This window comes from Botryllus schlosseri, chromosome 3 (assembly GCF_051294905.1).
Source record: "Botryllus schlosseri isolate E-star chromosome 3, Bs_hap1, whole genome shotgun sequence".
Lineage (NCBI taxonomy): Eukaryota > Metazoa > Chordata > Ascidiacea > Stolidobranchia > Styelidae > Botryllus > Botryllus schlosseri.
The window spans coordinates 14,891,689-14,907,282 of NC_137238.1; the positions used below are offsets into that span (position 1 = coordinate 14,891,689).

Consider the following 15,594-nt stretch of genomic DNA (forward strand, 5'->3'; position numbering starts at 1 on the left):
CATGATGGCTATATCCCAAACTAAAATCTTACTTTACAAAATTGAGAGTGCAAAAAGTAAGTACTTTTGCCTCACCTTTACTGTAAGTTAACAGGTAGTGAAAAAAAATAACCACCGGTAATACATGTAAGTGGGTAAAATCTGCTAGAGTAAGCCTATATCGGCTACTTAGAAAATGTAGAAGCAAGGCCTACTTTGTTACCGACCATCTCAGGAATTATTACGCATCTCGAGAGCCTAATAATGAATATCATATTTACGTCATAAGTGAATATCAAACCATCTACTATTTTGACAATATTTTGCAAATGATAATTCCTTACCTGACTCATGCCCATTGACACCAAAAGCAGAAGTAACAGGCTCCTCCTCTTACACGCACCAACTCATCGAAAACCTTTAGCAAAACCATTGCAGCAGCTAATTGTGGAAAGCCAAACAACGAAGAAGCTTGGTGGCAAATGTTAAAATAATATTGGTAAAACTGGTTCAATCACGCCAACTCCACAATATCTGGAATTAAGCTCCTCTATGAATGAAGAAATATAATATAGATTAAGCTGCTCGAATGGTGGAACTGATTTTATCAAGCAGTTGGCTGACTCACATGCAGCCGTCAGTACGGAGATCGCTCTATCATCATCCATGTTGCTGTCGGGAGTTGGATGATCATGGGTTTTGGCGTGTTTTTAAGCTCCTTTATTGTGGGAAAGGTGGCAGAACATTCTGCACACGAAGCTCCTCTCCAGTTATCCAAGCCTCCGAAGAAACGTATAATTTCTTCCGTCACTCCCTCCCAATCCTCCCATATCATTTCTTCATCCATACCAATCAGTCCACCAGACTATAGACATATACAAGTAACAAAATGACAGCGCAGTACTCACCTACTTGCTACTTACCGTACACAGTTTTGATTCGCAACAGAACATCGGTCCCTAAGCACTAGACCATGACCTATCTAAAGCGTCATAATGCATTCAATTGAAGAGAACAATGGGTCGTCACTCCATCCTACATCCTCTATAGATGAACCATAGCTGCAATAATGCCTGTGAGATTGCCTTTTCCAAAATATGATTTAACGATATGATATCATTTTTACTATATGCAGAAATTGTCGCTTAGTTTATGCGACTATTATCTCTGTCAGTCGTGTTCATCTCATATCCGGATTGATAAACTGAATAAATTATGTTCGTTCACCTATGACCTCAAATGTTTTGTTCCAACCCAGTGACCACTACTGACGAGTCTACTACTATAGATAACTAAGGTTTACCTATACTACTACGTTCGGCTTATCGTGTTATTTTTGGCGATGACCAAAAACCATTGATGAGCAATAAGAAATTTAGCATCCTGAAAGCTGCATACTTAGGAAATCCATGAATTTAACTTTCTTTACATTTTTAAACTTATTGCTTTGCAAGAAAATGTAGGTACATTTATGGGTAACCCTAAAAGGAGGGAACGCGGAAACTGCGGAAAACGCGGAACTCGCGGAAACGGCCCCTAAAACGCGGAAACTGCGGAAAAAGCGGGAAACCTCGATTCCTAAAGCGCTGAAATAGAGGGAAACGCGGAACGCGGAACAGTCGGTCATTGACCTTTATATATCACACAGTAGGCACTAAAACGAGGAAACAGCGGAACGCGGGAACGCGGTCATCGAGGTGGGATATTAGGGTTGGGGAGGTGGGATATTAGGGCTGGGGGAGGTGGGATATTAGGGTTGGGGGAGGTGGGATATTAGGGTTAGGGGAGGTGGGATATTAGGGTTAGGGGAGGTGGGATATTAGGGTTGGGGAGGTGGGATATTAGGGCTGGGGGAGGTGGGATATTAGGGTTAGGGGAGGTGGGATATTAGGGTTAGGGGAGGTGGAATATTAGGGTTAGGGGTTAGGGTTAGGTTAGGGTTATGATTAGGGTTAGGGGAGGTGGGATATTAGGGTTAGGGGAGGTGGGATACTAGGGTTAGGGTTAGGGTTAGGTTAGGGTTATGATTAGGGTTAGGGGAGGTGGGATATTAGGGTTAGGGGAGGTGGGATATTAGGGTTTGGGGAGGTGGGATATTAGGGTTGGGGGAGGTGGGATATTAGGGTTGGGGGAGGTGGGATATTAGGGTTAGGGGAGGTGGAATATTAGGGTTAGGGGAGGTGGGATATTAGGGTTAGGGGTTAGGTTAGGGTTATGATTAGGGTTAGGGGACGTGAATATTAGGGTTGAGGGAGAGGGTGATGTTAGGGGAGGCGGGATATAGGGTTGGAGAGAGGGGGATGTTAGGGTTGGGGAGAGGGGTGATATTAGGGTTGGAGAAGAGGGTTAGGGACATGATATCCCACCTCCCCTAACCCTAATCATAACCCTAACCTAACTCTAATATATCACCTCCCCTAACCCTAATATCCCACCTCCCTTAATCCTAACCCTAACCCTAATATCCCACCTCCCCTAACCCTAATCCTAACCTAACCCTAACCCTCCTAACCCTAACATCCCCCTCTCCCCCAACCCTAATATCTCCCCTCTCCTCAACCCTAATATCCCCCTCACGTAACCCTAATATACCCCCTCCGCCAACCCTAATCCGTCTCTCCCAAGGAAAAAACAATTTATTTTGACGTTTATAAATTTTTGTATTGTAAAACGAAGAAGCGCCATCAACAGTTCTCTGCCATTTATAAGTTCTACTTCGCCTCACTCTAACATTGGTGTCCCGCAGCTTCGTCGTTTTAGACTTTAGAGTTCCTCTATGAGATCCACAAATGTCAATGACCGACTGTCCCGCGTTCCGCCTTTTCCTCTGTTTCCTCGTTTTAGTGGCTACTTTGTGATCTATAGAGGTCAATGACCGACTGTTCCGCGTTCCGCGTTTTCCTCTTGTTTCAGCGCTTTAGGAATCGAGGTTTCCCGCTTTTTCCGCAGTTTCCGCGTTTTAGGGGCCATTTCCGCGAGTTCCGCGTTTTCCGCAGTTTCCGCGGTCCCTCCTTTTAGGGTTACCCTACATTTATTGTTTCAAATAAAAATGCAGGTTACGTACCGTACCGGTAACATTTTCTATGAGTACGTTGGGCTGACCAAATCTAGAAGTTATTCTATTAAAGAATTAGATTGCAAGTTTGGTGTCAATCATTATTATCTCATAACAGTTCGTATGATTTAGAAATATGAATATCTTATGCCATAGAAGAAGAAGAAGCGTAAAATATCGACTTTACGGCCATAAGAAGATGGAGAATTTGGTCCAGATGGTCCATCGACGGCCATAATATGCTAAAACTAAGATCTAAGTAAGTGGAAAAGATGTCTGGAGAGGGGAACGCCATCCATTCGAGTTCCGGGCTAATCTGATGGAGGATTGCCGAATGTCCATCGGTGACATAGTGGACAGTGATACGCTCATAATATGCTGAAACCAGGATCATAAATATGTAGAAAACAGTTCTAAGGAGAGGAAAGGCCAACCATGCTTGTTCCAGGCAAATTTGACAGAAGATTGCCCAATGTCCATCGATGACATAGCGGACAGCGATACGGTCATAATATCGGGTATGCAGAAACCAGGATCATGAATATGTGGAAAACATTTCTAAAGAGAGGAGAGGCCAACCATACGCGTTCCAGGCTAATTTGACAGACAGAAGATTGGACAATCTTCATCGATGACATAGCGGACAGTGATACGGTCATAATATCCGGTATGCAGAAACCAGGATCATGAATATGTGGAAAACATTTCTAAAGAGAGGAGAGGCCAACCATGCGCGTTCCAGGCTAATTTGACAGACAGAAGATTGGACAATCTTCATCGATGACATAGCGGACAGTGATACGGTCATAATATCCGGTATGCAGAAACCAGGATCATGAATATGTGGAAAACATTTCTAAAGATAGGAGAGGCCAACCATGCGCGTTCCAGGCTAATTTGACAGAAGATTGGACAATCTTCATCGATGACATAGCGAACAGTGATACGGTCATAATAAGCAGAAACCAAGATCATAAATATGTGGAAACCATTTCTGAAGATCTGGGAAAGCCAATAACTATGCGAGTTCCAAGCTAATCTGGGGGAAGATTGCCCAATGTCCATCAATTACATAGCGGATATGCGGATACGGTCATAATATGCTGAAACCAATCAAAATATGTGGATAATGGAAATTTTGACGCTCGGCTCATACGCTTGTCATGGTGCTGTTGGCGTATAACTCGATAAAGGGCAGTCCTCGAATTAATAACATATACTGCAATGAATGTATTGCCTGGAGAAAATATACCTGTTACTATAAATATATACCTACTCCACATATATTGTACAATTTTCTGTCAATGCTAATGTAATATAGTAAGGAATCAGATTAGAGTATTCTTTTGAAGTTATAGTGAAACCAAAATAATCAATTTGCAAAAAATTCCAAACATTTGGGGATGCGGCCGCATCCGTCGCATACCCCTCCCATACACCTATGATTAGGAAGGTGCAGTGGTTGTGCCTGATCTTTGTTGAACAATTCGCGCACATGTGTCCAGAGAATATCTTTTCCATCCTTGCAAAAATATTTCGTCCCTCCTGGTTTTGACGAATACAATCCATTCCTTGCTGTCTGATGGGAATCAATAGGACCATATCTGTATTTTGTTTATGATATTACAAACTTACTTTCAATAAGTGACTTGTGTCGGAGCATAAAAATATTGGCTCCTCGGGTAAACTGGGATGTGGGATGGTGTAATTATTGTAGTTTGGGTTACCAATTGCTCCATGCGCTATAGAAAAAAACTTTCGGTTTGTTGATGCTCCATCAGCCACCACAGCATGGATTCTGACACTGCGGAATTCGCATGCCATGAATGCCTCCCAGAACATTGAAGTCAATTGTGCCGCTGGAGTGGCCTTTGTCGGGTACCAAGATACAGGCATTGATATTGTTCGGTCGAACGATCTTACGTAAAACACTGAAATGAATATCAAAGCTTGAATTGTAAGGGTCAATCTTGTAGCTAAAGTAAAATGAGCCTACTGCATATATGTGTTGCAATATCCTCGGGAGAATGTCGATCACCATGATCTACATATCCCAATATCCTGCCATCCTGATATACTAGGTTTTCTCTCACTAAATGAAGCATTTGTTTTGCCTGTCAGTTTGTATAAATGTAACATACGCTTAACGTACCTTTCATTTCGTCAACCACCAAATATGCATCGATAGTTTTTGTCAATTTTTCTAATTGCAGGAGTGTGGACTCACAAACGCCAGCATTAGAAGATGCAAAATTCCTGAACATATCAAGCAATGCTGAAAAGTTCCAATATTACAAGCATGGTGAAGATTCTGTATAGGTGTACCTATATTGCCTCAGAACACCAGAAGAAGGAAGCGATAAAACTCCGGTTTGTCGGAGCATTTGGTATCCCGCAGGTGATCTTGCGTACAATTCTAGTGCCCACCTAATCACGTCTGGATGATATCGTCTAGCGTTAGGATGCCTCTCTGCATTTGAGCACTGCTCTTGAAAAAACATTCTTTGCCACTCGTTCATGTTATCCGATTCCTCATTCATCATTGCCTGCGAGTCATAAATGAATTGAACTATGAACTTCATTAATCACGAGATGACTCTCGCAACCATAATTTCCATGTGGAGGTCTTCCTGCACTGTGAGCCTCTCATCTTTTTCTAAGAGTTCCAACTTTTTTTTGCTACAGTACTTCCTGTTATATCTCGCTTTTATGTCGTGTTTGGCACAGTTTGTGCATACTGAATCGGGATCCCAAACTAAATACATACCGCATCACTTGAAAATAGATTCAAACAATTGAACTGCAATGGTTACCTGTTATAATGCAATTTTTAGCTCGTGAAAATGTTTTTTCCACTTTCAACTGGTCCGACTCCCATTTCATAATTATATGCTCCTTTGTATGCTTTGTCACTTCCTGAACTCCGGTGCAAAGTCTTACTTCATCAAGCTTTTCTATAAATAACTCGTATTATGCGAGTTTTCTAATATATTGGTAATTTATAGGTAACCTAAGACGTTATGAAGGGTTGAATGTTTCAGATCGATATGAAGAAGCTGGTCCGTACAGAATTTCCAGCCGTGAAGAGCTGCTGATTCAATGGATAGAGTGCTGGAAATCACTACCCTGTTCAAAATGAATATAATTTCATGCGTGCCACAATCAATATAATGAAATTAACATTAACTTAACCTGATTATTGGCACTATGTCATCTTCCATACCATGCTTCTCAATGTGCAGTCTACCTTTCAGTTCATAGAATGCCCAGTTACCTTAAATGAAGAAGCAATATATAGCTATTTAATCTACCCATGATATCAAACCATCAGGTCTGCTATACCCCAAATTTTGCTGTTCAAATTAGAAGCTGATTGTACCAAATCTGGAATATTTTTGTGCCTCACTGTCTCTGGCAACTCTTTTCTTGGAAAAGGTATCTTCCTTTCTTTCTATATGAATAAATATATCAATTGGAATCGTTTGGTGCATTGGTTTCTTGATTTGAGTGAGAGATACCCTGCATACCTTTATAATTGTGCTACATCTTTCAGGCAGATTTAGCTTAGGCGGAGCTCCCACTTTGAGTTGCTTTCTGGTTTTGAGCTGAATGATGTCGCTCTCCTCAAAATGATTTTCGCAGATTGCGGCTCTATTATAAATTACACTGTTAATTCTGTTGAAGTTGAGACAGCTGCTTTACTTACGTCTCCTTATGGAGCAACGTCTTGATACGATCTCCTTTTGAGGGGTCCCTGATGGAAAGAAGGAGGCTGGCCATTGCTGCGTGCTGCTTCTGGGCCGCTTCATTCCTTAACAGCTCTGGTCTTCGTACCGTGAATAAGGACCTCTTACGAGATTGATCACTCCGCGGAATGTTCACATATCGTCGCAGTGGAATCAAAGTATCTTATGTCCATTTTACGAATTTTGGGAAAATCAACTTTGAGTGAAGTTTTCATCTTATTTCAGCCATATATTGGCCCCGATTAACTTAGATACACTGAGACAGATATAGCCATGGCTAAGATATGACGAAAAGAAACACAAAAAACTTCGAAAAGTCGATATTTTTCAAGTTTGAAAAAGGGAGCTTCAAAATTTGAAAACTGGACATAAGATACTCTGATTCCACTGCGACGATATGTACACCCAGGGATAGCGCAGTTTTTGGCCATAATTGCCGCGGCGGATCTATTATTTTTAACTGCTAAAGACGCGAAATGTACAACGGGATATAAGACAATGCGATGTAGCCTAGTGAACAGAAAAGAAGATGTCAAAACGAACAAGTACAGTCTTCCAATGTAACATAGGCCTAATGCCCGATGAAACAGTGTACGATATTGATCTTTTGGATGTAGTGATAATCTTTTCGTCGCTCTTTTTCATCCGCTTTCCGTGTAGGCTATTCGTTTTTTTCATCGGTTGCTTATGCACAGAAAATAGTTTGGGCAGTTTTGTATCGGTATCAGCGGCTTTCAACGGCCACTCAGTTACCGCATAGAGTTTATCGCTGAATAAGGCATTGCGGGAAATTGATTTTAAACGTGTTCTGGGTGGAGGCCAGTTGCGAAATTTTTATAGTGAGAACATATTGATGCTTCCTCGTAACATGCCAAATTTGAAACGTCTAGCTACAATATTTCCACCCTTTTTCGGCGGTCAAATTCGTCCATGTATTTCCGAAATCGCCTATACTTTTACATGTAAAATAGGACAATCGGACTCTCGCGAATGGAATTTTACTCCGCAAAGTCAAGCGTGACGAATCTAAACTTAGAACAATGGGTCGTCGCTCCATCCTACAATCTCTATAATGGTATCTCAAAATTATGAAGGTACTTCCCCATATGTGATACAAACGTTTTCTTACGAGCCAGACTTCTGCTTTCTCAGATAACTTGGTAAAGCATTCGGCTTCTTGATCGGTGGGTCGTGGGTTGACCTGATTAGTAACACTGGTATCAATGACTTCCCTGCTTGGCGCTCATGCATTACTGGGATAGCATGGAGGATTGGTGCAAGACTTAGAAAGCCGTAAAGGCTATATCTGCACTTCCTTGTCCAGCGACATTTGCACATCATGCACTCATGGTATGCATATGCACATATGGTGTGTATATGTGTATCATGATTCGGTGTATATGCCGCAAAAACATCAAGGACAAAAACAAACTACGTCCTTTCCTTTTCTTATATCTTGTAAGGTACATGCCACAGTGATACCCTAACAGGAACAATGCAAATCAGGTATGTAGGTAGGCCCTATACTGGAATCTCGGTACATTTTGCCTAATCAGGTGATCAGCGATGATTCTCCAAGTTAAATTAATTTAATAAAAAAAAATTAAAAAAATAAATGGAGTGTGAGCACAGGACACCATTTCCATACAGGCTCACATGGAATCTAATGAAAGAAGGGTACCCCAATCCCCCTGGGCATGAGGCCCTGTTTTTCAAGCAATATGTGTCTTGGTTTTAAGCCTGATTGGAATCGCTGGCCTTTTTGCCTGATATATCAGTTGAGCAGCGATGATTTTCCAAGTTAAAGTAATTTAATAAAAAATAAAACATAGTGTGAGCACAGGACACCGATTCCATACAGGGTTTTAAGTGATGAGTGTCTTATTTTCAAGCAAATTGGGTACCGCTAGGTATTAGTTTTGAGATAGAGAGTAGGCTACTTGGTAAGACTAATTTTGGTCTTGAAGACTTTTTTCTAAAATGTTACATTTAGACCAAGTCTGTCTAGTTTTTTTGTAGTGTATATTACCCCTCGGCACGAATTTGGCCTGAGAAACAGTAGAGGACAGTCATAAAAGGTTGAATATTAAACTTATGAAGTAGGCTAACTTAGAGTAAAACATTCGGTGAACTCTCATTGTGGACGCCCTACCCGACCTTGTGTAACATAATTGGAAAATGCATAAACAGCGAACGAGGTAAATTTGTGAAACTACAGTAATGATGGATAATGTCCAATATTTTTATGACACTCTGTATGATTCCCGCGAGGTTGGAACGGGCGTCTATAATGATCCATGACCGAATGTTTCACCTTCAGTATCAATACATGAGATTACCATTCTTATATTCTTTGCTGTAGTATGTAATGTAGCCTACAGGCTTACATAGAATCTACAGACAGATCTCGAGGACATCTCCCGAGAATGGAGGTCTTTGATGTGGTAGTGCAGGGCTTTCCGACTACAATGGCCCAGAAAAAGATCGAACTCTTCATAAAAGGAAAATTTCGGAAGGAATTTAAAGTGACAAAATCTGGGGAGGGAAAAGTCGGTATCAAGATCTCTAATGCGGAAGGTAACGACATAGAGGCCGACTTTTGCTTTTGCATGAAGCGGCGGCGGCATATTAAGCGCCACAATGTCGAATTTCAAACTTTTGAGCGTTAGGTACAAAGTTGGTTTCTATTGATAAGGTCGCCGCATGCACCCCTATATTGCTCTTGCTAGACTTAAACTTAATCGCATATATAGGTGTAGGCCTACTCTGTGAATTATTCTATGTGACCCACGATTTAATGTATACACTGCATTCGCTTCTTGACCCTATTGGCATATGATTTCACCTGTGTCTGTCTGCATGCTCAGATGTTCCAGCCTTTCCGCATCACTGTTTGAAAGAAGTTCAGTTTGGCAGCCAATCTTACCCACTGACTTATCTGAAATTACCCGCAGCGATCCCAGGTAGACAGAATTTTGATTGCTTTTCTTCAGTACCAAAGCTTTGCTGCTTCAGTGATCCATTTTTTTCCAACTATATAGAGATGAGCGAAAACATGCGTATTGACTTGTATAACAACACCCACCGTTGGGAAGATTTGGAGCAATTGCCAGCACCCGCTGGTTCGAAGTGAGTCAGTCATCATTCATTCAGTTATGTGAATGCTTTAAATTTTCAGCCTGATGGCACACCTTTTAATTATATACAAGGGGAGTCTGACACCAAATGTGACACCAGGGGTGTATTCTTCATCAGGTGCAATACTCTAGTATTTGTGGTGATTTATATGATATGTGGGTTATGGAGAAGTGAACTCTACACCAAATGACTTGTGTTATACATGAATAACTAAAATATGCCGCCCGTATTATCGGTAGGCCAGCATGCTATTTTGTTACACGCTGATATGTCCATGGGATAAGTAAAGGCGAGAGCAAATTTGAGTGGTATTTAAATAAAACTACGTACTGTTTATTATGCCATAACCTAATGATAGAAATTGCAAGCCCGTGTTCGAATTAGGTGGAGAATTGTCCAAATTAACTTGAGTTTTTTATGTGCAACTTTTACTTTTGTTCCGTTCCTCAGCATTTTGACCGAATAAACTGTTGTTTGAGTTGTCCGGTGTCGGAATAAAGCAGTGTTGGCTGTATATCATATCTCACTCAGTTTCATTTCTGTCATCTATGCTACTGATTCGCAAGGTTGGCAAATCAAATGAGCTTGTTCTCTCTCTCACTCTGTCTCGCACTCACCCTGTTTATCTGGGACAAAGCTGTAGGGCACAATAACGGTATGCAGGTTCAACTGGGTACATTTCATTTCTCAATTCCGTCATTGAACTGATATTGTTGCTAAAATATATTGATTTTATTGCTGCAGATGTGTTCTCGTTCAAAATATCCAGCACTCGACTTATCAAGTGGTCAAGATGCATTTCGAATCTAGAAGACGGGCAGGCGGAGGTCGAGTAAGCAGTATGATCAGAATGGAAGATGGGCTGTTGGTGACCTTCTACGACCAGCAGAGTATGTTTTTCTTCTTTATTTTTCTTACTGAATATGAAGTAATGCTCTCACTCTATGAAGAGATGGATGGACCACTCTTTTAAATTATATTCCGAATTTTCTGGCCAGAATATAGTTATCGGTTGGGAACTAGAAACTTATTAGACTCAAGCTCAATAGCCTACTCGTCTAAGATTCAATTATTCAAATGTCTCAGCCAATCTCCATATACTCATTATTGTGACCGGATAACTTCATTATCATATTCAGATAGGGTCGCATACACACCGACTTTGGCTTATTCCTACATTCTCATTTCCTATTTTACTTCTACATAGTTGCCGCTTTCCTGTTTCATTTGGTAATTTCCACATGTTTGCGGCTCAGACTCCATGCCTCATTTTGTGTTTTTGCCATTGATGGACTTTGCAGTAAGGTGCTTGATAAATGAAACAAACACAAGTCGTTTCAAATACTTCCTGCCTGCAGTACATGCTCTTCCAATCTTTTGGTGTTTGTTATGTTGCAGGCCTATTAATCCACCTCCATGGTATCTTTCAATATTAAATTTAAAAATATGTATTTTGATTAAGACTGTGATTCCTGCGTGAACAAACCGGATCAGAAAATCGATGGGATTGTATTGAAATTATTCATGAAGAGAGTGCCCTCCTATTATGAAAGGAAATTTGCAATCACGGTTAGTTAATTTACTTTCTGTATTTTGTGACAATTGTCAACCAATTTGGAGTTGGTGGCTGTGATACGATACCAATCACAAACAAACAGCTGTGTAATTTACTTCAACCATCATTAATTCTACCTACACGAAGATGAGTGGTGCAAAAATAGACATAACGCTGTCAAGCTTTTGCGGGACCGTAGTAGTAGAAACAGCGAATTCTTTGGTGGGGAGGTGATGCCAAACTTTTGTGAATGTGTTGTTCATAATCTGAGGTTTATATACATATTGCACAAAATGCCTTAGACATTGAAATAAATGTATTTTCATCATTTTGCATGCTAGGACATTTTCAAGTCATGCTTGTAGAAAGCATAACAGTGAATCCCGTAATGGAAATTTCAGTAATACCTCCTATGAAATGTGATACTTTTTGGCAGAATAGGACCTCTTATAGTGCCTCTTATTAATAAATTAGAAGCCAAGGTGGGTGTATGATTGAAAGGCTACTCAGCCTACTCTTAGTCGTTTCGACAATTTCCCATCTTTTGATTGCGTTGCAATCTTGTGTGCTATGGAATGATGGAATTATAACATAACAAACCAGAATAGGTTCTTGATAAAATTTACACTTTACTGCTTAACTATTTACTTTGTAAGCTAAACCTACCACTCATCTACAGTTCACATCAACCTCGATACTTCACGAAACTACTCAGTTACAAATACTTGGGATTATCAATAAACCTAGTCTATTCGGCTATGTAGCTGTTAAAGTAACAGTGCAGCCATTTTAACTCGCAAACACCAATTATGATATAATGACCTCATATTCTCGAAGTGAAGCCAAATGAAATGCAATAATTTAATGATGATGACTATTTTTAGTCGTCCAATAGGAGCGAACCGAATTACGTAACGTTGAAATCAATACTTATATTACTACGCTTTAAAATTGATAACAAGTATGTCATGACAACTCTGTGTACAACTGTGCAGTGTGCATTCGTGTCCTGGTCGAGCAGTTTTCACGACAACGTCTCAACCGACTCTGACTCCACAGCCCTGGTTAGTTGATTCAACTAACTAAATGGGTAGCTGGTACAAGTCTGCCTATGTTGCTGTTGGCAGTGGCCTTGACGAACTCTCCATGCCCAAATTGTAGTACCTAAACTCAGCATGGAGAATGTGTTACATGACAAGGGTGTTTTTTTCTGATTTATTGTATGCTAAGATGTTACGAAATTCCCTATCTTTTCAGGGTGTGGGTGAGAGTACCACCGAAGACCATTTGATGATGTTCTTAGAGCGTTGTACAAATGAAGACGCATCTCCCATTTCTTGTCAAAAGAAATCTGCTGGCTGCTACATAATCGAATACGACAATGAATTCGGTTTGTATCTCTGTGTTAGTGCAACAACATACGGTAAACCGAGAATGCTGCGATTTCAGTTAATAATTAACTTTTGCCTCTGGTAGTTATCTTGTATACTAACAATGCAGTCAAACTATCACAATTTCTTGTGCATATATGACTTAACTGTATCCTGCAGTTTTGACATTGAGGATCGAATCTTGTTTTAGGCTCTTGACACTCTTGGTATGTTTTAACATTGTTTGATAAATATTCTGCACCAGTTCACATGGTACTCACAGCAGTTCACTAGATATCTTCTATGAATAGAGGTGCCACGAAAAGCAGTTTTTATGGTGTTACATTTACAACTTAGTCATGTGATCTTTTGGACCATCATCAGTACCATTGGTTAATACAGCGCTCCTATAATGGCCATGGAATATGAGCTGTAACTGTGATCATTAGGATTCCAATTACTAGGACACCCGGTCAAGTTGTTATAGCAGTTCTTTGGTAGAGTTCAAATTCTACCAGTACAATAAACAAAGATGTTTGAAGAGAGAATTATCATCATGGTTAGGCACCCTACTTCCTCTTCATCATCCCAACCTTGAGAGCTTAATTTGATGTGATCACATTACCTACAGAAGCTCATGTGTTTTATGGAAACATTTTTATAGGATTGCTACTGAATAACAGTATATTACTATGCCATTATATCATGGCTTTACGTGATGCAATGGAACATTTTTTTATTGTTTTTGATGTTGTGTAACTGACTTCATTTTGATATGGTTGCAAAAAGTGCAATTTTTAGCTGTTTGGTCGTGATAACAAGCACATAATCATAAATATACTTTCAAAATATTATTGTTTAAAAGCAAGTTTCAAGGTCGTCAAATATTTTTCAGATATTGCCGAAACTGATGACTTCATTGCCAAAGTGTCTTCTGAACAACTGGAACAGAGCAATCTAAAGGTGACTTTGTGTGGAGCAAAAATCTTTGACTTCAGGATGTGTTTATGTTATATATGTTCCCACAGGCTGTTAGGATGCTATGCTGCGATTGTTTGAAAGTGACAAATATCCCATCAACGACTAATGATTATTTGATCCAAATGACGTTCGAAAGCAAGAGGCGTGCCAGCGGAGGTGTTGTCACTCGCGTGATTAGACGGGAAGATGGGACTACTTTGGTGTATTTAGCTGATTATGAGGGTAACAAAGACTTTATAGTTGCATGAGATTAATTTGGGACCGAACTCCATTGGCGGGTTGGATTTTTTATACATGATGATTGTAGATAAATTACTTCAAACCTATTCCTAGCTTGTCATGCTGAAATATCCAGGCATGCAATTTCACTGTAAGTTAAATTAGACAGGATATAAGTTAAGATATATGTTGCAATGCATCTCATTATTTTTATGCTCAAAATGTGTATTTTTAACTGCATGGCGATGATTATGTAATTTTTGTATACTTCTTTGTGAACTTGTAAATCATTTGTTGTTTCCTCACTCCTAACTTGTGAATATTTTGCTATGAATATTTTTTCAGACGCACACCGCGTGTATAATAGATTCAAACGGCCATGCGATGAGAAATTGATGATCGGAGAGGTCCCGGTTCAAATAGAGCTTCATTACCAATTTCTTGACCATGACGAAATTCAAGCAGTCAATGTACCAGGTATTTGCTTGCTGTAAAATGCAATCGCACTGAAATTCAAATGCATCCTTATTCGCCAAAATCGATTTTATGGATTCTGACATTCTAGTTTTCTTTTTCTCACGTGATGTCTTGCTAATGGTCATGTCAACAAAAATATGCAATTTTGAAGGCTCAATAAGAGTGACAGTGGTTCTTAACTTTTTTAGAGAGAGAGAGAGAGAGAGTCTTTATTTTCATCGAACCAAAATACATAACAAACGGCAGTGATGGTGGTACAGAAAATATGCGTGCCCAGTATTCGGTATTAGATAGGAATGATCGATAAGACCGTGAAGGTCATCTAGTCTGATCACACCAGCATCAAACAGGTACACTTGACTCTGAAGAGTCTGGCTGTAAAGAAATGTTTAGTTAAAGGAAAATAGAAATAAAACAATGGTGGCAAATGATCAATGAAGCAATGTCTGGGCGAGGTAGGGCAACAGTGTTAGTGTAACGACAAGAGGTGATCAAGTAGGGCTTTTTTAAATCTATTATAAGGCAATTCACGGATATGTGGTGGTAATGCATTCCAGATGATAGGTCCCGAGTAGTCGATAGATCTCTTAGTTAGGTTGCTATTGGGTGGGGGTAAGTAGATGTTTCCTTTAGACGAGGATCTCGTGTAATGGGAATGGACATGTTTAGCAGGTATGAAAAAGTCATCAAACACAGTAGGCAGACTATTGGAAAAATATTTGTGAACAACTTTTGATACTACGAAGCGATATAGTTCATCAACTCGCAAAATTCGATGCTTACGGTAGTAAGGCGATAAATTGGTACGTAAAGGTACAGATGAGATCAGCCGTATCGCACGCCTCCTTTATGATTGTGAAAAATTACACGCCCCCCTTATTGTCATATCACAAAATCCAACCGGGATGCTAGCAACCCCAACAGATTTTTTGATGGCAGGGAAGGTTATGACTGTTGATGAGAGAATTTGAAAATATGGAATTCGGTCTATATATAGAGAAACACAATTGAATTGGAGGTAAATAGAGCAGAGCGCGAATTTTTTTTTCACTTGACCGCTTCTTCCCGCCCCCT

General features: G+C 40.0%; 2 protein-coding genes across 3 annotated transcripts in view; one reads left to right on the forward strand and one right to left on the reverse strand.

The window, feature by feature from the left end:
• Positions 1 to 3,011: 3,011 nt before the first annotated feature.
• Positions 3,012 to 6,481, reverse strand: LOC145435850 (uncharacterized). The gene is made up of 9 exons (XM_080313116.1): positions 6,377 to 6,481; positions 6,227 to 6,308; positions 6,045 to 6,160; positions 5,848 to 5,988; positions 5,641 to 5,789; positions 5,360 to 5,580; positions 5,187 to 5,290; positions 5,031 to 5,126; positions 3,012 to 4,965 (listed from the first exon to the last, which is right to left on the reverse strand). The coding sequence occupies exons 2-9, from the start codon at positions 6,253 to 6,255 to the stop codon at positions 4,658 to 4,660; spliced, it is 1,164 nt and encodes a 387-aa protein (XP_080169242.1). The 5' UTR covers positions 6,256 to 6,308; positions 6,377 to 6,481; the 3' UTR covers positions 3,012 to 4,657.
• A 1,489-nt stretch (positions 6,482 to 7,970) lies between these two features.
• LOC145435853 (protein mono-ADP-ribosyltransferase PARP14-like) overlaps positions 7,971 to 15,594 on the forward strand; it is a 42,948-nt gene continuing 35,324 nt past the window's right edge. For both annotated transcript variants that reach the window (XM_080313120.1, XM_080313121.1), the window contains exons 1-9: positions 7,971 to 9,357; positions 9,648 to 9,743; positions 9,822 to 9,909; positions 10,663 to 10,808; positions 11,381 to 11,487; positions 12,731 to 12,863; positions 13,739 to 13,806; positions 13,872 to 14,046; positions 14,389 to 14,520. In XM_080313120.1, coding sequence (XP_080169246.1) covers positions 9,207 to 9,357; positions 9,648 to 9,743; positions 9,822 to 9,909; positions 10,663 to 10,808; positions 11,381 to 11,487; positions 12,731 to 12,863; positions 13,739 to 13,806; positions 13,872 to 14,046; positions 14,389 to 14,520 — 1,096 coding nt within the window. In that variant the 5' untranslated portion in view covers positions 7,971 to 9,206. The remainder of the gene's footprint in view (positions 9,358 to 9,647; positions 9,744 to 9,821; positions 9,910 to 10,662; positions 10,809 to 11,380; positions 11,488 to 12,730; positions 12,864 to 13,738; positions 13,807 to 13,871; positions 14,047 to 14,388; positions 14,521 to 15,594) is intronic.

Coding starts and splice junctions, on each gene's coding strand:
- LOC145435850 (XM_080313116.1), bottom strand. CDS start 6,255: ATGGAAGATGACATAGTGCCAATAATCAG. Junction 6,161..6,226: donor GACATAGTGCCAATAATCAG/GTTAAGTTAATG, acceptor CATTTTGAACAG/GGTAGTGATTTCCAGCACTC. Junction 4,966..5,030: donor TATTGCAACACATATATGCA/GTAGGCTCATTT, acceptor TATTCATTTCAG/TGTTTTACGTAAGATCGTTC.